This window comes from Tamandua tetradactyla, chromosome 6 (genome assembly GCF_023851605.1).
Source record: "Tamandua tetradactyla isolate mTamTet1 chromosome 6, mTamTet1.pri, whole genome shotgun sequence".
Classification (NCBI taxonomy): Eukaryota; Metazoa; Chordata; class Mammalia; order Pilosa; family Myrmecophagidae; genus Tamandua; species Tamandua tetradactyla.
This window is the reverse complement of record NC_135332.1, coordinates 85,836,121-85,856,554: the sequence shown is the minus strand read 5'-3', so window position 1 is coordinate 85,856,554 and position 20,434 is coordinate 85,836,121. Positions and strand designations below refer to the sequence as shown.

The following is a 20,434-nucleotide window of genomic DNA, read 5'->3' as shown; positions in this document are numbered from 1 at the left end:
TCAGAGAGAAGGAATTTTTCTAAGGTCACACAGCTGTGAGAGACAGAGCTGGTTCCTGAGCTGGGTCAGCTGGCAGCAGAGTCTGTTTATCTCCCCACTTCCCCTCCCTGGCCCAGGCCAGGTGCCTGGGGCTCTTCTGAATGTTCTCTTAACTATGGAAATTGCTGGTGAAACCCTGGCCCAGGCACTGGGCCCCTGGGTCCAGCCAGGAGCCCTGCCAGAGCCCAGCAGTTGGGGTGGGAGCAGAGCATGGCCACACCCCCCAACCCCCCACCCCACAGACCTGCCTGTGACTTCAAGAGCTCTGACCTTGATGGCTTGGTTGCTGCTGAGCTGGAAGATGTGGTCCTGGGGGGTTGTGGGAGGGGCCTTCTGGTCTCCACTGCTCCAGAGTGGGGCTCCATCGACACCAGGCTGGGAGGGTTGCTTGGGGGTCCCTGCTTCTACCTGTGAAGCTTCCCTGGCTGGCCAGGGTTAGGGTGAGGCTGGGATTGGGCAGGGGCGAGGGTGGGGCAAAGGTGGACTTGGGGTCTCATTAGGGAGGAGTCATTGGTGCACCTGTTTGGGGAAGTGGTCAGATTGGGTCACGAGTCAGGGCGCACTCATTAGAGGCTTAGGGGTGAAGAGCGGTCATAGTTGAGATCAGGGTTGGGTTTGGGGGCAGATTTGGAAGCAGCTGGATTCAGAGGTACTGGCGTGGGCTCTGGGCTGAGGCTGCAGTTGGGGTTGTGAGTTGGGCCTGCTGCACGGTCCATGGAGGCTCACCTTTCTGGTGCATCAGGAGCTGATAGAGGTGGCCTACCCCTTCCATGCTGGAGCGCTGGATGGCTCTGTCGGGGTCCTGGCACAGAATACCCAGCATGCCCACCAGCTGCCCCATCCGTTTGAACTCCTCTTGTGGCTGTGTGTGAGTACAGAGGCAACCTCTGAAGGCAGAGCTCCCCCATGAGTCGCCAGCCTGCCACCTACTTACCCTGGGAAAGCCACGTCAGAAGCCAAAAACATCCTTCTTATCATTGACCTTTAGCATTGGTGTGGTACATTTGTTACTGTTGATGAATAATATTAAAAATATCGTTGACTATAGTTCATATACCACTCTGTTATTAACTTCTTGTAGTAGTGTTGTATATTTGTTTTATGTCATGAAAGTACTTTTTTGTATTTGTAATTAATCACAGTCATTGTCCACCACAAGATTCATTGTGTTTTATATTCTGTTCTAGTTTGCTAGCTGCCAGAATGCAATATACCAGAAATGGAATGGCTTTTAAAAAGGGGAATTTAATGAGTTGCTAGTTTACAGTTCTAAGGCCAAGAATATGTCCCAATTAAAACCAGTCTATAGAAATGTCCAATCTAAGGCATCCAGGGAAAGATACCTTGGTTCAAGAAGGCCGATGAAGTTCAGGGTTTCCCTCTCAAGTGAGAACGTACATGGCAAACACAGTCAGAGTTTCTCTCTAATCTGGAAGGGCACATGGTGAACACGGCGTCATCTGCTAGCTTCCTGTTTCATAAAGCTCCCTGGGAGACATTTTCCTTCTTCATCTCCAAAGGTCACTGGCTGGTGGACTCTGCTTCTTGTGGCTACGTCGTTCTGCTCTGCTCTCTCTGAATCACTCATTCTCCAAAATGTTTCCTCTTTTATAGAACTTCAGAAACTAATCAAGACCCACCCAAATGGGTGGAGACAATGCCCCTACCTAATCCAGTTTAACAACCACTCTTGATTAAATTACATCTCCAGGGAGATGATCTAATTTCAGTTTCAAACATGCAGTTTCAAACATACAGTATTGAATAGGGATTAGAAGAAACAGCTGCCTTAACAAAATGGGATTAGGATTAAAACATGGCTTTTCTAGGGTACATATATCATTTCAAACCAGCACACATTCCCATGTTTTAATCTGTAGTTTTCCTTCTGATATCATTACATGACTCTAAACTTCCCCTTTCAACCACAGTCACATAAATCAGCACTGTTAACTGTACTCACAATAATGTGCTACCATCACCCCTCTCCATTCCCAAACATTTAAATTCAACTTAGTTAAAAATTCTGCACATATTAAGCAATCACTCCCCATTCTCTAGCCTCATTCTATCTCCTGGTAACCTATATTCTAGATTTTTTTGTTTATGAGTTTACATATTATTATTAGTTGCTACCAGTGAGATCATACAATATTTGTCCTTTTGTGCCTGATTTATTTCACTCAACATAATGGCCTTAAATTTCATCCATGTTGTCACGTGCTTCAGGACTTCATACCTTCTTACTGCTGAATAATATTCCATCATATGTATATGCCACATTTTGTTTATCCATTCATCTGTTGATGGACACTTGGATTGTTTCCATCTATACTGATCTGAAATATGTACTGCAGAAAAGCCATGTTTTAATCCTGATTCTATTTTGTGTAGGTAACCATCTTTTTTTTTTTTTTTTTTTTTTAAAGAGAGAGGGAGGAAGGGAAGGAAAGACAGAGAGAAGGAAGGAAGGATGGAAGGAAGGAAGGGAGGAAGAAAGGGAAACATCTTTAAACATTTTCTTGTTTTATTGTATTTTGTTTGTTTGTTTGTTTTTTACATGGGCTGGGGCCGGGAATCGAACCGAGGTCCTCCGGCATGGCAGGCAAGCACTTTGCCCGCTGAGCCACCGCGGCCCGCCCCGGTAACCATCTTTTAATACTGATTCAATAATATGTATTGGCAATTTTGATTAGATTATCTCCATGGAGATGTGTCACCCAGTTGTGGCTGTGACCTTTTGGTTACATAGAGATGTGACTCCACCCGTTCCTGGTGGGCCTTGATTAATTTATTGGAATCCTTTAAAAGAGGAAACATTTTGGACAGAGTCAGAAACGAATGAGCCTACATAGAGAGAGTGTATAGAAATGACAGAAATGGCAAGGCACACATGCCAGTACTTGGAGAATAGAGACACAGATGTTTGGACATGCTTGGAGCCCAGAAGACATTGCCATGAGATGTTAAGCAAGCCAGAATGTGGAGAGAGCCAAGAGAAGCCAAGAGATGAAAGCCAGCCCCAGAGAAGCAAAATGAGGAACCCTTATAAGAACAGAGGCTGAAAGCAGCAGAGCCCAGGAGCAAGGGGCCAGAGGATGCCAGCCATGTGACTACTCAGCCAACAGAGGTGTTCCTGGCCTTTTGGTCTTACGCGAATGAAGGTAACCTCTTCCTGGTGCCTTAATTTGGACACTTTTACTTCCTTAGAACTGTAAACTTGTAATTTATTAAGTTTCCTTTATAAAAGGCATTCCAGTTCTGGTATGCCACATTGCAGCAGTTTGCAAACTAACACACCGTCTTTTGGCAATTGTGAGTAATGCCGCTGTGAACATTAGTGTGTAAATGTCTGTTCACATCCTTGATTTCACTTCTTCTGGGTATATACCAAGTAGCGGGATTGCCAGTTTAGGCAACTCTACATTTAGCTTTTCGAGGAACTGCCAAGTGTCTTCCACAATGGCTGTACTATTTTACATTCCCACCAGCAGTGAATAAGTGTTCCCATTTCTCCACATCTTCTCCAGCACTTATAGTTTCCTGTTTGTTTAATAATGGCCATTCTAGTAGGTGTGAAATGATGTCCCATTGTGGTTTTGATTTGCATTTCTTTAATAACTAGTGAAAATGAGCATCTTTTCATATGCTTTTTAGCTATTTGCATTTCCTCTTTGGAAAAATGTCTATGTCTTTTGTCCATTTTTAAATTGGATTGTTTGTCTTTTTATTGTTGAGTTGTAGGATTTCTTTATGTATTCTGAATCTCAAACCCTTATCAGATATGTGGTTTCCAAATATTTTCTCCCATTGAGTCGACTGCGTTTTCTCCCTTTTGACAAAGTCCTTTGAAGCACAAAAATATTGAATTTCAAGGAGGTCCCATTTCCATTTTTAATTTTGTTGTTTGTGCTTTCAGTGTAAGGTCTAAGAAACTATTGCCTATTTACTATAGCTTGAAGATATTTCTTTAAATTTTCTCCTAGGAGTTTTATGGTACTGACTCTTACAGTTAGGTCTTTGACCCATTTTGAGTTTGTTTTTGTATAAGGTGTGAGATAGAGGTCCTCCTTCATTCTTTTGGATATGGATATCCAGTTCTCCCAGCATCATTTGTTGAAGAGACTGTTTTTAGTTGATTGGACTTGGGAGCCTTGTCAACAGTCAATTGACCATAGATCTGAGGATTTATTTCCAAACTCAGTTCGATTCCATTGACCAATATGTCTTATCTTTATGTCAGTACCATGCTGTTTTGACAACTGTGGTTTTATAATATGCTTTACAATCAGGAAGCATGAGTCTTCCCACTTCATTTTTCTTTTTCAAGATGTTTTTGGCTATTCAAAGCCCCTTACCCTTCCAAATAAATTTGATAATTAGCTTTTCCATTTCTGCAAAGTAGGCTGTTAGAATTTTGATTGGTATTGCATTGAATCTGTAGATCACTTTGGGTAAAATTGACATCTTGATGACATTTAGCCTTCCAATACATGAACATGGAGTGTTCTTCCATTTATTAAGGATTTGTTTGATTTCTTTCATAGTTATCTGTGTACAGGTCCTTTACATACTTGGTTAACTTGATTCTTAGATATTTCGTTCTGTCAGTTGATATTGTAAATGAAGTTTTTTTTTCTCAATTACCTCCTTGGATAGCTCATAACCAGTGTGTAGTAACACTACTGATTTTTGTGTGTTGATCTTATATCCTGCCACTTTGCTGAACTCTTTTGTTAGCTCTAGTAGCTTTGTCATAGTTTCTTTCTGGACTTTGTAAATATAGAACTCATGTAGGCTGCAAATAGTGAAAGTATTACTTCTTTTCCAAATTGGGTGCCTTTTATTTCTTTTTCTTGCCTAATTGCTGTAGCTAGAACTTCTACCATAGTGCTGAATATCAGGGTGATAATGGGTGTCCTTGTTTTGTTTCAGATCTTTGAGGGAAAGCATTCAATTTCTCACCATTGAGTGTGATGTTAACTGTGGGTTTTTCACATATGCCCTTTTATCATATTGAGGAAGTTTCCTTCTATTCCTACCTTTTGAAGGAATACCTACTTGTTTTTATCAAGAAAGGATGCTGTATTTTGTCAAATGCCTTTTCTACCTCAATTGAGAGGATCGTGTGGTTTTTCCCTTTCAATGTGTTAATGTGGTATATCATATTAAGTGATTTTCTTGTGTTGAACCACCCTTGCATACCTAGATAAAACCCACTTCATCATGGTGTATAATTCTTTTAATGTGCTATTGGATTCAATTTGCAAGTATTTTGTTGAGGCTTTTACATCTATTCATTAGAGAGATTGGTCTGCAGTTTTCTCTGCTTGTAGTATCAATCAGGCTTCAGTAATAGGCTGAGGCTGGTTTCATAGAATGAGGTAGTGTTTCCTCCTCTTCTATTATTAGAAGAGTTTGAGCATGATCTTACTACTTCTTTGGTATTAAAATCCTTGGAAGAATTGGTAGAATTCAACTGCGAAGGCATCCTGTTGTGGGCTTTTCTTTATTGTGAGGTTTTTGATGACTGATTCAATCTTTTTACTTGTGATTGGTTACTTGGGGTCTTTTGTTTCTTCTTGAGTCGGTGTAGGTTGTTTATGTGTTTCTAGGAAATTGTTCACTTCATCTAAGTTATCTAGTTTGTTGGCATACAGTTATTTGTTGTGTCCTCTTATGATCTTTTTTATTTCTACAGGGTCCATGGTAATGAACTCCCCTCTCATTTATGATTTTATTTATTTGTATATTCTCTATCTTTGTCTTTGTCAGTCTAGCTAAGAGTTTGTCAATTTTATTGATCTCCTAGAAGGATCAACTTTTGGTTTTATTGATTCTGTTTTTTGTGTTCTCAATTTATTTATGCTCTAATCGTTGTTATTTCTTTCCTCTGTTTTGGGATTATTTTGCCTTTCTTTCTCCAGTTTCTCCAGGTGTTCAATTAAGTCTTTGATTTTAGCTCTTTTAAAAATTTTAATATAGGTGTTTTTGTCTGTAAGTCTCTGTATTAGTTAGGGTTCGCTAGAGAAACAGAATCAACAGGGAACACTTGCAAATATAAAATTTATGAAAGTGTCTCACGTGACCATAGGAACGCAGAGTCCAAAATCCACAGGGCAGGCTGCGAAGCTGACAACTCCGGTGGATGGCCTGGATGAACTCCACAGGAGAGGCTCACCAGCCAAAGCAGGAATGGAACCTGTCTCCTCTGAGTCCTCCTTAAAAGGCTTCCCATGATTACATTTAGCATCACTAATTGCAGAAGACACTCCCCTTTGGCTGATTACAAATAGAATCAGCTGTGGATGTAGCTGACGTGATCATGACCTAATCCTATGAAATGTCCTCATTGCAACAGACAGGCCAGCGTTTGACCAATCAGATAAACAGGTACCACAACTTGGCCAAGTTGACACCTGTCCCTAACCATGACAGTCTCCTTTCATCACTGCTCTCACTGCGTTCCATATATTTTGATATGTTGTGCATTCATTTTCATTCATCTTGAGATATTTACCAATTTCTTCTAGTTCTTCTTTGACCCACTGTGTTGTTCAAAAGGCTTGTTTTACCTTGATATACTTATTGTATTAACTAGGGTTCTCTAGTGAAACAGAATCAGCAAGAGATATCCATAGATATAAAATTTATAAAAGTGTCTCACGTAACTGGGGGAATGTAGAGTCCAAGGTAGGACAGGCCACAAGCTGGTAACTCTGATGAAGTCTGCAACAAACTGTCAGGAGAGGTTGGCTGGACGACTATGGGGATGGAAGAGTTCAAATCCATAGGGCTGGCTCTGAAGCTGGTGACTCCAACAAAGAGTCTGGATGAACTCCACAGAAGAGGTTCACCGGCTGAAGCAGAAAGAGTGACTGTTTCTTCTGAATCCTCCTTAAAAACCTTCCACTGAGTAAATTAAGCATCACTCATTGCAGAAGACACTCCCCTTAGCTGATTACAAGTGCTGTCAGCTGTGGATGCAGCTGATGTAGTCATGATATAAGTCAATGAAATGTCTTCATAGCAGCAGACAGACTAGCACTTGCCTGACCCGATGACCTGGAACAACCACTGGCCAAGTTGACACATGAACCTGACCATGGCACTTCTGAATTTTCTAGTTCTCTGTCTGTTATTGATTTCCAGCTTCATTCCATTATCATAAGCAGAGAGAGCATTTTGTAGCATTTCAAATACCTTTTTTGTGCCCTAGCAGGTGGTCTCTCTTGCAGAATGTTCTATCCTGGAGCGCTTGAGAAGAATGTTTGTCCTGCTGTTTTGGGGGACAACATTCCACATATGTCTGTTAGGACTATTCATTTATCATATTATTTAGGTTCTCTGTTTCCATATTGATCCTCTGCTTAGATATTCTGTCTATTGATGAGAGTGGTGTGTTGAAGTCTCCCACTATTATTGTAGAGACCTCTAGTACTCCTTTCAGGTTTGCCAGTGTTTGCCTCCTGTACTTTGGGGCATCTTAATTTAGGTGCATATAGATATTTATGATTGCTACTTCTTGGTGAATTATTCCTTTTATTAATATATAATGTCCATCTCTGTCTCTTGTAACATTTTTGCATTTAAAGTGTATGTTGTCTGATATTAGTATAGCTACCACAATGTTTTGGGTTTTTTTTTTCTTGGTTACTTCTTGCATGGAATATCTTTTCAATTCTTTCACTTTCAACTACTTGTATATCTTTGGGTCTGTAATGAGTCTCTTGCAAACAGTATATTGATGTTTACTCCATTCTGCCCATGTATGCCTTTTGATTGGTGAGTTTAATCCAATAACATTCAAGGTTATTACTGTAAAAGCAGTAATAACCACTTGATCCTTTGACTTTTCTTTGGCAGATATATTTTTTTCTCTCTTTTCATCATACCTTTAGTTATTGTGCTGGTTTTAAAGGATTTATGTACCTTAAAAAAGCCATGTTTTAATCCTAATCAATCTTGTGGGAGCAACATTTCTTTAAAACCCTCTTTTACTGTATGTTGGAAACTTGATTAGATTGTCTCCACAGAGATGTGACTTGCCCAGTTGTGGGTATTAACTTTTGAATAGAAGGAGATATGACTCCACCCATTCCACGTGGGTACTGATTGGTTTACAAGAGTCCTTTAAAAGAGAAGCATTTTGGAGAGAGTCCCTTTTGAGAACGACAAGAACAACATAGCCATGAGAAGCAAAGAGTCCACTAGCCAGAGACCTTTGGAGATGAAGAAGGACTGTGTCCCTGGAGGAGCTTCATGAAGCAGGAGGCCTGGAGAGAAAGCTAGTAGATGTCACCATGTTTGCCATGTGCCTTTCCAGTTGAGAGAGAAACCCTGAACTTCATCAGCCTTTCTTGAGTGAAGGTAACCTCTTGTTGGTGCCTTAATTTGGACATTTTTAGACTTGCTTTAATTTGGACATTCTCATGGCCTCAGAACTGTAAACTTGCAACTGAATAAATTCCCCTTTTTAAAAGCCATTCCATTTCTGGTATATCAAATTCCAGCAGCTAGAAAACTAGAATAGTTACCCTTACTGATAGTCTTCATTTCTATACTCTTCTCCAAGCCTCTCTCTCTCCTGTCTTTTCAGCCAGCAGAACTCCCTTTCATAGTTCTTGTAGGGCAGTTCTCTTGCTAACAGACTCTGTTAGCTTCTGTTTCTCTGTGGATATTTAAAACTCTCCCTCATTTTGAAGGACAGCTTTGTTGGATAAAAAATTCTTTTCCTTTTCAGTATCTTAAATATATCATACAACTGCCTTCTCACCTTCATGATTTCTTATGAGAAATTAGTACTTAGTCTTATTTGGCTTCCCTTCTATGTATTGAATTGATTTTCTCTTGATGCTTTTAGAATTCTCTTTCTCTTTGGCATTTGCCAGGCTGGTTAGTATGTGTTTTGGACTGTGTATATTTGGGTTAATTCTGTTTGGAGTAGGTTGAGCTTCTTGCATTTGCATATTTATGCCTTGTATAAAGGTTGGGGAACTTTAGCCATTATTTCCTCAAATACTCTTCTTGGCCCTTTTCCCTTCTCTGAACTTCTGGGACACCCATGATATATATGTTTGTGTACTTTGCATTGCCAATAATTTCCCTGAGACCCTGATCAACTTTTTCCATTTTTTCTCTATTTGTTCTTTTGTCTGTTCAAATTCAGATGTTCTGTCTTCTAGCTCACTGATTCTTTCTTCTGTCTCTTCAGATCTGCTGTTGTATGTCTGTAGTGTATTTTTAATTTCATACATAGTGTATGTCATTTCCATAAGATGTTATTTTTCTATGTACTCTTTCAAATTCTTGTTTATGCTCACCCAGTCTCTTCTTAATATTCTCTATCTCTTTAGCCATCTCATTGAATTTGTTTAGGAGATTTGTTTGCACATTTTTGATTAGTTGTTCCTTATCCTGTATCTCCTCTGACTTTTGACTGGGGCATATTTTCTTGAATTTTAGTATGGCTTGTGATTTTTTTTAGCTGATATCTGGTCATCTGATTATCTTGATGGGTTTATTCTGAGGGTTGGTTTCTCTCTCTTGTCTAGAATTTTGTTGATGATTGGGTTTGTATTAAGGTTTTTTTTTTTTTGACAGTGGGTTGCCCATATTTCCTAGCCAAAATAGGGACAGGTTCCCATACAGGGAGCATAGACCAGATCCTGTGGGCCTTGGGAGAAGGATCTAGAAAGACTCCCCAAAGCCCTTTTTTCCTGCAGTTTATAGCCTGCCTAGCAGATGGTGCTCTTCAGATACTTATTTACCGCCACCCTGCGAAGGCAGGCCTTTCTGGCTTTTTGTTAAAATCACCTCTGAAGCAGTTGAAACAGAGGCATCTGTCTTTGGCTGGCTGGAGGGGCTGAAACTGAGGATCCTGTGTTCTCATGTTTCCATCAATAACTGGCTCAGTGTTGGTCTTTGTTCCCCTCTGTAGTTGGGATGGAGGACACCCACAGCCACTGCAGTCCACAGCCGTTCCCCAGGCAAGGATTGAGCTGCCCCTGCTGCTTCCCTCAAAGGAGGTGGATGGGCTCCGGGAGTCATAGATGGAATTATAGTCTCTGCCATGGCTTCTCAGGCCCTTTGTCCTGTACCTACCTGGGTGTTGTGTTGACCTCCCCTGGTCCCTGGATTACCAAACTGTTGAATCAGACTGTTTCTGCCTGGCCACTCCCTGCTTTAGGGGAGAGAGGTAGGTTCTGCCACTCGCTCCCTAATCCTCCATTTTCCATGCCCCTCCTTGGGGTCCTTTTGTATTAGTACTCCTCAGTGGCTTGTGTCCTGCCCTGGGTCTCGGTGGACTTGGATTTCTGTCTGTATATGCGTGGGGATCTAACTCACTGCTGTGAGTAGCTCTATAGTCTGTGTCCCCTGTGGGAGGTGGGAGGGGTCCCGGCTGCTGCCTCTGGGCACTTCTCAAGCTGTGTGAGACTGAGTGAGGGGGAGGGAAAAGGATCAGCTAGTCCAGGATGAAAGTTTTCTACCTGATGCTTTTCTTTCTTTGATTCAGCCTTTGTGGGATCCTTCTCCAGTCTCTACCTTCCTTCAGAGTTCTGAACAAGTGAAATTTGTCCTTTTTTTCACTGTATATCTGGGGAGGTTTCTTTTAGGGGATATCTTATGTCACCATGTTGATGATGTCCCAATGTAAGTTTTTAAAAGTAGCACATTAAAATAGTATTTATATTGATTATGGAGGTTTTGGCTCTCCTAGGCATTTTGCACCCAAGGCGAGTGCCTCTCCTCACCCCAGTCCCAGCCTGCTGTGTGGAAACTGACTTTGAGCCCTCTAGAGGTGTTCTGCTCATCCTAGGAATGGTGGAGGATTTTGGGCAGTGAGCTGTTCTTTGGCAGAGCCATCAATCCCTGCTGCTGCTCTTGCCTCTCCATGCCTGCTGGGCTTCAGCATGAGGGGCCAGTTTCCCCACCTCCCCGTTAAGCCCTCTAAGGAGTTCCTGCTGATATTGGCTGACAAGGCAGAATCACTCACTTCTGCACTTGCTCTGATGTTCACCATTCAAACTCTGGGCTTTATCAACAGATCTAGGTTAAGATGTTAACCATGCAGTAAGGGCTATGTGACAAGGGTGCCCAGGGTGCTTGTTCCATGCACGGATGCTACCCCTGGCTTGGGCACAGGGCTACTCAGTTTACAAAGCCCCTTTAACCACTCTGATAGCTGTCTAAGGAGTCATTTCCTCCCATTTACAGGTGACCAACTAAGGCTTAGGGCAGAGGTACCAGCCCATGGCATCCAGGTATGATGAAAAGGGCCACCTGGGCTCAGAGCCCACCGGAGGGACCTTAGGCAGGGGTCTGCCACTGCTGAACATGTTCCCTCATGTGTAAAAGGTCAGCTGGCGGGGTGCTCAGGCTCTTGCTGAGTCTTGAACCTCAGGAATCCTGGCAGGCTTTGGGAGGAGGGTAGCTCTGCTGTGTCCCCTTCCCCCTGGGCAGGAGGCTCCTCCCCCCAGGAGGGTGTACAGAGCCACGAGTGGGGCACTCACGTCCATGCAGAGGCTGTGGTTCAAGAATTTGAGGAGGGTCACGCAGCTGTGCACAGCCCGCTGCCGCTCGTGCACCTTCTCTGATGTCAGCCAGAAGTACATGTGCTGCGGGGCAGGCAGGGTCAAGAACAGGGCCGCTGTAGCCGAGGACCCCCAGTGTCAGGCTGGAGAGGGGGCCGCCAGGCTCACCCTCCTAGGGTCCAGGCCCCACCCACCCACCCACCTGCCAAGCCTTGCTCTGCCCCTTGAACAAGGCCCCACCTTTCCCTGGGCCCAGATGCTGCCCTCCGCTTCCCTCCACCAGTTGTGCCCATTGGCCAGCCCCCAGTGCCTCCAACCCAGGCTCCACCCCATTGACCCAGTCTCTGCCCTCTCTAAGCCCAGGCCATGCCCACCCATGGTCCAGGCTCTGTCCCTGAAGCAATGTCCCACCTACCCCCTGCCAATGCCCTCCCCATCCCTGCGCAGGCTGACCCCTTGGTCCCAACCCCCATCTTCCCCAGTCCAGCTTTCTCTTCTCTGTCCCAGGCCTAGCCCAGGCAGGAGGTGGGTGCCCTGTGCCCCAGGCAGCCCTGTCTCAGAGAAGTCACTTCCTCCCGTGGTGGCTGCCCACAGCCCCTCTGCACCAAACTTTTGCAGCTTGTGGCTCTTCAGTGGCTTTGTGCCCAGTGCCCTTCTCTAGGGGAGAGTGTTCAGGGTATGACATGAACTCTCAGGACGGCAAAGGAGCCAGACTGAAATAGTTACACTGGGGAGTTCTAAGCCAAGTTTGAGTCTCTCTATTAAGGTATTCTCAAGGATGAGAGGATAAAAGGTATCGGCAGATTCCTGTGGACATGTCTGTGTTTGCCTTTGGTGACACGGTCACTCACACTCCCTCTCCCTCACACAGACTCTCTCTGCAGGACCCCCTGGGCCCATCTTGCCTTGGCCCCTGCTGTGCTCGCTCTGCCCCCTGCTCCCAGGTGAAGTCTCGCTGGCCTGACCTCTGACCTTCTCAGCAGAGCTCACCCCATCCTCCTCTCTGGGCTCTGCCCTGGACCCCTGGCTGTCATTGCCTGTTGACTCATCTCCCTCCTGCTGTCATCCTGCTGTCACCTTGGCAGGTGACATAGCTGGGGACCCTGGGGAGGAGGGTGGTTTTCTCACCAGCTTTCCGTAGCGAGGCTTTAGTGCCCACTTTCCTCAGGTGGCAACTGCTGTCCCCGCCCCTCCCCGCTCTGGTGGCCCTATACCACTGTGACCCCTAATAAGGACAGCCCTCCAGCCTCCTCTTCCTGCACAGCTACCCCCCTCCAGTTCAGGCCCGGCTCCTCCGGGAAGCCCTCCCTGACTCCCTTGGGCTCCCAGCGCAGGGCCGCAGACCCCTTTGCCCTCACCGACAGCAGGATGTGCAGCTCCTCGGCGGTGGGGTTCTGTGTGATGAGGCTCTGCAGCAAGTGGTCTAGAGCCTCCGCCGTCTGGTCATACAGGCTCTGCACAGAGGTAGATGCTGGCCGTCGGGCGCCTGCTGACCCCTGGCAGGGTGAAGGGGCTGGGGCTGTGCAGCTGGCCGGAGAGCTGCGGGGCTGTGGTCGCCTCTGAATGCTAGTGGCACGCACTCCCTGTGCCCCCCATTCTCAGGCCCTGCATGTGGCTGCTCACCAACCCCCCCATGCCCCCACCGCCCCTGGGGCAGATGAGGAAGCTGGCAGAAGACAGCCAAGAGCTGCCCCAGGGCACAGGTTTCTCAGTGGCAGAGGCAAGTTCATCCCCAGCAGGGCCACTTCACGGGCGGGCACCCCTGCTCAGAAGGACGCACTCGAAAGGGACCCCTCCTGATCATTAAATGGCCCCTCCCCACACGGCTGGCACTTGGAAGGACCCCCTGCTCAGAAGGCCCCCATGCTGGGTTCGGTACTCTGCTGTTGCCATCCTGAAATTCTAAATAAGTTTTGAATGAGGGGCTCACATTTTCTTCTTGGATTGGCCCTGCAAATGACACAGCTGGTCCTGATTCCTGGGTCTGCTGCACCTCAGATCCCTAGCCTTCACTGCTTTTCTTGGTGGGCATACTCAGGGAGGAAAGGACCTCAAAATAACCTCGCCTACTGGGGCAGAGCCTGGCAACTTGTTGGCCAGAACTCGCTTCACCGGTCTGAGCCTTCGTCCCTCACCTGTGAACTGGCTGTGGCACTGGCCTAACCTGCCAGGTAGGCATTGGGTGGAATGAACAGGAGGCCCCAAGCCCAGCACCTGGCGCCATATGGGCTCCCCAGGTGAGTTGGCTCTGGTGTCATCACTTGGCAGTGGGGCACCCCAGACTCTTGGGGAGGGTGGAAGCGAGGACTCCTGGCTGTAAGATTGCACCTTTGCATTGCCCTGGGCCTCCTCATCCTGCCAGCCCAAAGTTCTTGGGGCAGGGGTGGGTTTCAAAGTTTCGGTTACTGCTGGGAAGGCTCCGTGGCAGAATGTGCACACAGGACCCGGCACACAGTAGGTGCTTAGTTAGCGGTAGCTTTCCCACCCCCAGGAGCCTGATCAGTGACTGTGCCCATGGGGACCCAGGCCCATGCCCCCTGGTGGCGGCCACGGGCAGTGGCAGGCGTCTGCAGGACCCGGGAGTGTGGGAAGGCTTGCCAGGGCCCTGCTGAGAGCAGCTCAGAGGCTGGGGTCTGCTGGGCCCATCAGAGAGCAAGAGAGCTGCTTCCAAAGGAACAGCAGGGTGGGGACTGCACTGGTGTTGACCCGTTTAAACAATTACCTGGATAAGACTGAGTCCACCTTGTATAGAAGGTGACATGGTCCAAGTATGGCAGGGACTCAGTGGCTGTGCTCGAATCTCAGCACCTCCCTGCCTCCCCCACCCCCACCAAATTTGGGGAACTCATTGCTTTGAAAGAGGCATCTTCCTTTCTCTAGGCTTCTGTAGGGCTTCCGGGGAGATTGGAACTTGGAGAAAAACATGAGCCTGACATTGCAGTGTAGCATGTCATTCAAGGTCTTTGCGTTGCCCTGGGCCCTCATCATGCCAGCCCAAAGTTCTTGGGGCAGGACCAGCAGCCAACTGGGGCCAGCTGGCACCAGGCTGCAGGGAGGCCACAGAGCACCCCTTCTGGACCAGTCCCTGTGCACCCTGTGCCTTGTTCGCTCCCCTTGATGAAGTGCAGCCACCTCAGCTCTGTTACCTTCATGTACATTACAGGTGGGCAGAGGGGTCTTGGAGCAGTTGAGCAACGTGCCCCAGGTCGTCTAGCCTGGTCTAGAATGTGGTCGGGTCCCCTTGCCTCCAGATAGCTCCCTCCCAAGACCCAAACAGGCAGAGCCAGGTACTCTGTCTGAGAGCCCCGTTGGTGGCCAGGCACGGCTGCCAGGACCTGCACCTGTATGTCGGGTGGCTCCAGAAAGAGGCAGGTGTGCTTCTCCAAGACCTCCAGTAGTGGCAGGGCAAATATGCTGCGGAAGCAGACAGAAAGGACCCGCAGTTTCTTCTCCAAGTCCAGGGGAGGCCTCAGCTTACTGTGGGGAAGATGGAGGGGGTTGGTGAGGGAAATGCTGGTGGTGTTAAGTGGAGCCTGCCGGGTGTCAGGGCCACCCTCGGGCGCAGGCAAGAATCAGCGGGTCCCAGAACGGTCCCCATGCTCTGCCTTCCTCACCTCCTTTCTGCTGCCTCTGGGGACACCTGCCTCACCCCTCTCATCTCCCTGCAGCCTTGTTTAGGGCCCTGCGGAATGGGGGATTGGCAGAGGCTGGCTCCTTGTGAAGCGCTGTACCCCCGGGCTGGCTGGTGGTGCCCTTGGTTTGTAGCAGCTCTGCTTAGGCCAACAAGGCTGCATTCTCATGCCTCAAGGTCTGAATTAGTGAGATCAGCTGCTGTTTATTGGAGGCCTCCTCTGTGCCAGGCACTCCTGAGTATTTTCCCCACACGATCTTGGTCATTTCCATAGAAGCTCTTTCTCCTACCTTAAAAAAAACCTGCTCTTGGCTCTGCTACCCCCTCCGGTCCCTGCCCCACTTCTCTCTTTCCCTTTATAAGGGTAAAATTTGAACGAGCCATAGGTCCTTCCCAGCTGCTAGTCCACTCCTCATCCCCCCAAATGCACCCCACCCAGGCTTTCGCCCTTGCCACTCCCTGCCCTCTCCCATCCTGCCCTCTCCCATCCACGCACCAATGGCCTCCTAGCTACTGAGCCCGAGGTTGGTTCTAGACATTGTCTTGGGTGGCCATCAGTGGCATTTGATGAACGGATCCCCCTCCTTGACATGCCCTTGGCCCCTGGGCACCCCCTGGCTCCCCTCAACCTCCTCTTCTCCCTGCCCTGCCTGTCCTAGGCCCCAGGCGGCTGACGACCCCCACTTTGTACGTCCAGACTGAGCCTCTCCCCTGTACTCCTATCTCCAACTGCCCGCTGCTGTCTCTGGAGTCAAAGGGGTTTCTCAACCCGGACATGTCCCCAGGCTGAGCTGCTTCTCACCACGAGGCCACTTCACCCACAGCTCCCCTCCCAGGGTGCTCTTCTTCCCAGTGCTTGTGCCAAAGGCCTCCGTGGCATCCTCAGTTTCTGCCCTTCTCTCTTATGTTTGATCTTCACAATTTTTCCAGTATCCAAAGGTCCACCAGTGAGCCTCTCTTGGATTGTTCTGGGGGCTCCTCACCAGTCTCCAGTGTCCTCCCTGGGCTGTTCCAGCATCCTTCTCAAAGAGAATCCTCATCATGGCTCTCCCCATGCTCAAATCCCCCCAAAGGTCACAGACCACAAAGCATAGGAGTCCAAGTCCATGCGGCAGACTTCCCTAGGATTCCTGGGACCTCATCTGTACCTCCCCTTGCTTCCTTTGTTCCAGCCACCCTAGCTTATTCACAGGTTCTTGGGCCCCCAGGCATACACTGGTCCCAGGGCCATTGTACTTGCCATTCTTACAGCCTAGAATGCTCTTTCTCTCACCCTTTTATCCTTTGCTCAAAAGTCCCCTTCTTAGGGCAGCCTCTCTGACCCCACGCTGTATCCTAGGTCCTAGAGTGCTCAGTCAATCACTCTGTTTACTACTCAACCCCGAGAGGATTTCACGTTCCTTCCCCCAGGCATCATTTTTGATGATTGCTCTCATCAGCCCTTGGTGTTGTATGTGTGGTTTGCTCCCTGCTCCCTGAAGTTCGGCTCTCAGAGAACAGAAACATTCCCTCTGTTGGCTCACAGTGCCCAGAATGGAGCCTGGCACCTAATAGGTGCTCCATGATTGATCATGCAATGGATAAATTAGGAACCTGAGGTGTGAGCACTAGCTGAATGTAGGGTTTGAGTTGGGTCTTCCTGCCTTCCCCACCTATTCTGCTGCCTGTCAGGGTACAAAACCCCCAGCACCCTTGTGCCCCTACTGCCCAACGTGGGGCCCACAGTGGGCACGGCTACTCCCTGTGCTCTCCCCTCTGCAGTGGGAGAACAGTTTTGATCTCCCCAGCTTCCTCAGGCAGGGTTTTTTGCCCTGGGGATTCATGGGACGCTTGAGACAGGGCCAGTTAGTCTGCTGACTGCCCACGCCTTCCTTCGTGGTCTGCTGCAGAGGCCACAGGGACTCTCCTGAGCCTTTGTCAGGCTCGGATGGCTGCAGCTGGTCTCCAAAACCAGTAAGGCGCAGTCCCTGACCCCTGCACTCATCCCCTGCCTTTTCCCCGGGATCACCAGGCCCTCTGAAATCTGGTCTGCCTCTCTTCCCCTGTTTGTTGATCTGTGTCCAGACTCAGTTTCCCTTTGGGCTCCCTCCACTGAGTGCTGGAGCCTGCTCTCTGGACCCTGCCTGTGGTTAGGGTCTTGCTGTGACTATTTGTAGGGTTGGCTCCCTCTGGTGAGCAGTGGTGCCCAGCCTATATGCACAGGCCCCAAGCCCTGCCCAGCACATTCCTGATGTCTTCTGGCTCCCTGCTGGCTGTCCTGCTGTCCCCAGGCCTGAGCCGAGGGGTCCTGAGGCTGGGGAACCTACCAGAGGCTGGAGATGATGTGGATGGCTTGCTGGCGAACTGGTGTGCAGAGCGAGTCTGGTGGCTCCTTCTCCATCAAAACCTGCAACATCCCCTGAAGGCTGAGTTGTGCAGGTCTGTGTGAGTCCCACCCTGGTGCCACGTCTCATCCCTGCCCCAAGACCTCGGGACCGGCACCCCGTGCCCTGCGGGTAATGCTCCAGCCTCTCACCCTAGCAAGCACCCAGCGCCTGCTGTCACCCGGGTGCCACTTTGGAATCAGACAGATTGGGTTTGAATCCCTTTGTCCCAGTTGCTAGCTATATGACCTTGGACCCAGTCTGCACACTGCTGTGAGCCTTGGTCATTCAAACATACGATGGCGCTGCTGCACAGGAAGCCAGGCTGGTAAAGCTGCAGTAGCAGTGCTGGCACTCAGAAAGAGTTCGGTGAATGAGAGCCGCCATCATTATTATTACTTGTTCCCTATCACTCAGGTGTGACCCCCACAACCCTGGCAGCGCTGTGAGACCACAGTCTCTAGCAAACCGTCCAGGCCCCGGACGAGGCCATATGTGAGGTGGGTGGACCTGGAGGTCCCTGTATGAACCCAGTGAGCCGGGGGATGTGGGAGTGCTGTGAGCGACTTGGACACGCCCCAGCAGTCTTACCCCACCCACCCCTGCCCCAGCCAGGAATGTGGGCAGCTTGTGTGTGGACATACCCCACCCCTGCCATGAGGCCCCTTCCCATCCCAGGGCCTCCCACTCACCAGTAGGCAGTCCAGGAGCTCGGAGGTCTGGGAGAACTCGTAGCTGTGGGCGCCCTCATTGCGAGTGATGGCTCCCACCAGCAGCAGGACGGCAGCGAGGAAACTCTGCTTTAGGGTGTCGTCCTGGCAGCCCGGGTCAGGCCAGGGGACCGGGGAAACTGAGTCAGGGAGGTGGTGGGAGCGCAGGAGCGTGCGGGGGCATGCAGGGGACAGCGAGGGCAAGGTGCGATGGCAAGGGGCAGCAAGGGGCAATAAAACCGGAGCTTTATTGCAATTCGTGGTTTTGTCTAAAAACCTGAAGACATTGAGGACGGTTCAACAGCAGGCAGGGGCCCTGACATTTTCGATGCCTGACTTTTCTCTGTGTGCCCATTGAGAGGTTCCTGCATTGAAGGCCACAGCCATCCCTAGCCTGAGTACCTGCACAGCAGCCCCCAGCACCTGGCTGGGGACACTTGACCTGGCCCCCCGAGGACGCCAGGTCTGAGAGCCCCACTGTGGAATATGGGCCATGGTTTGTCCTCTGGGCCATTCCCAGGCATGATGGGAAGTCACCCTTGCCTTCCAGATACCCACCTCCTGCACCACTAAGGTGAAAGCCCAGGGTTTGCTTTAGAGGGGAAATATGGGGTGGGGTGTGGGTCATCCTAAAAGCCCGGATGCCTTTAGATGGGGCAGGTGAGGGGTTGGGTAATATGGAAGCCAGGCTGCTGCTCAGGGTGGACAGCAGGGGGGCCTGCCACCTGGACGACCCTGAGACTCTGCAGGGCTCCCTGGGCTTGGGTGAGGCTGGGTGCCCAGGGTCCCGATCTCAGCCTGTGGTGGGCCCCCGGGGGCATACCCAGGAGCTGTAGTGGAAGTAGAAGATCATCCGAGACAAGATGTTGTCCACCCATGGCAGGATGTGCTCCTTGGCCTTGGCCGCCAGCTGCCCGTAGGCCAGGAGGATGGTGCTGCTCACCCACTTCCAGTGCAGGTCCTCGGAACCCTGGCCACAGGGGAGGCAGGTGAGGACCCTCCTTGGACGGGGGGAGTAGGGAGGGTGTTCCGAGAGGTGTGGGCCTCTGCTGACCTCATTAGGAAATAGGGAAATGGGCCTCCGGGCTTTGGGTGGGGAGGTACATGTGGGTGCCTGGCTCTGCCCAAACGACCAGAGTCCAACCCCCCCACCCCTCCCAGGGTAGCCCCTTCCCCAGGAAGCCAGTGCCCACCTCCACCTGCTCCCCTCTTCCTGCCTGATGGGGCGACGTGTGCTGCACACCTCACCCCAGGCCCCTGTGGACCCCTACCATCCCCTAGGGAGACAGTAATGGAGCACGTGCAGCCTCTGCTCCCAGGAGACCCCATTCCTCTGGAGACCCCAAGAATTGGGAGATGTGTGGCTGGGGTCCCACCTCCTTCCATATGTCCCCCAAGGACCATTTATGGCTCACTGCTCATTAGTGACCAGGCACCCGGGGAAGGGGTTGGAGTCTGGGCGCCAGATCCTGAGGATGTGGCCAGCCCTTGCTGGATTCTCAGTGGCCAGCCGTGACCTGGGAACCCATCCAGAGGGCTGCGGAGGGCCCTCTCATCTGTCCAACCAAACTTCTGCATGGTTCCAGCAGCGGAAAGCTATTTTTGGATGGAGCGGGGAAGCTGTGGGTACACTGCTGTCCTAAGCTGAGACGCACGGTGACCTCTAGCCCTTGTCTCCTGTTTCAGCACCTACTCATAGAAAGGCAGCTGCCTCCCAGCCCCATAGAGAATTGTTTCTGGAGCACCTCCTGTGCAGGCACGTCTAACTCTTGTCACTCCCATCAGGTGGGGAGGGGGGATGACTGAGGAAGGAACTGAGGCACAGAGGTGCTGAGTGGCCTGCACATGCTCACAAGTGGTCTAAGAGGGATTGAAGCCATGATGGTGGCCCCAAGCCTGAGCTCCTGATCTCGCCCCTGGGAATCCCTGATATGGAGGCCTTCATGGAGAGTGGGGACCCCCAGCCCAGCTTGCAGCCCCCCAAGAGTCCCTGAGCCAGTACCTTTGGAGAGAAGCTGTGAAGGCTCCACTTGATGGGCCCGCTCCGGCCAAACTGGTCCAGAACGGCCCAGACGTCATCCAGGTGGCGGACTGCAGCCAGCCCCACAGTGACAGCAATGCCCTATCGGGGAGGGGAGCAGTGCCCCAGACCCAGCA

At 49.5% G+C, this 20,434-nt stretch overlaps 1 protein-coding gene across 11 annotated transcripts in view; it reads right to left on the bottom strand.

The window, feature by feature from the left end:
• LOC143688571 (maestro heat-like repeat family member 5) overlaps positions 1-20,434 on the bottom strand; it is a 94,811-nt gene that overhangs the window by 36,090 nt on the left and 38,287 nt on the right. For 10 of the 11 annotated variants that reach the window (XM_077166668.1, XM_077166661.1, XM_077166659.1 and 7 more), the window contains 9 exons: positions 20,280-20,399; positions 19,101-19,247; positions 18,260-18,382; positions 17,511-17,590; positions 14,915-15,050; positions 12,932-13,069; positions 11,553-11,657; positions 766-901; positions 310-464 (listed from right to left, as the gene is read on the bottom strand). In XM_077166668.1, coding sequence (XP_077022783.1) covers positions 310-464; positions 766-901; positions 11,553-11,657; positions 12,932-13,069; positions 14,915-15,050; positions 17,511-17,590; positions 18,260-18,382; positions 19,101-19,247; positions 20,280-20,399 — 1,140 coding nt within the window. The remainder of the gene's footprint in view (positions 1-309; positions 465-765; positions 902-11,552; positions 11,658-12,931; positions 13,070-14,914; positions 15,051-17,510; positions 17,591-18,259; positions 18,383-19,100; positions 19,248-20,279; positions 20,400-20,434) is intronic. The other variant, XM_077166663.1, reaches the window with a different exon arrangement.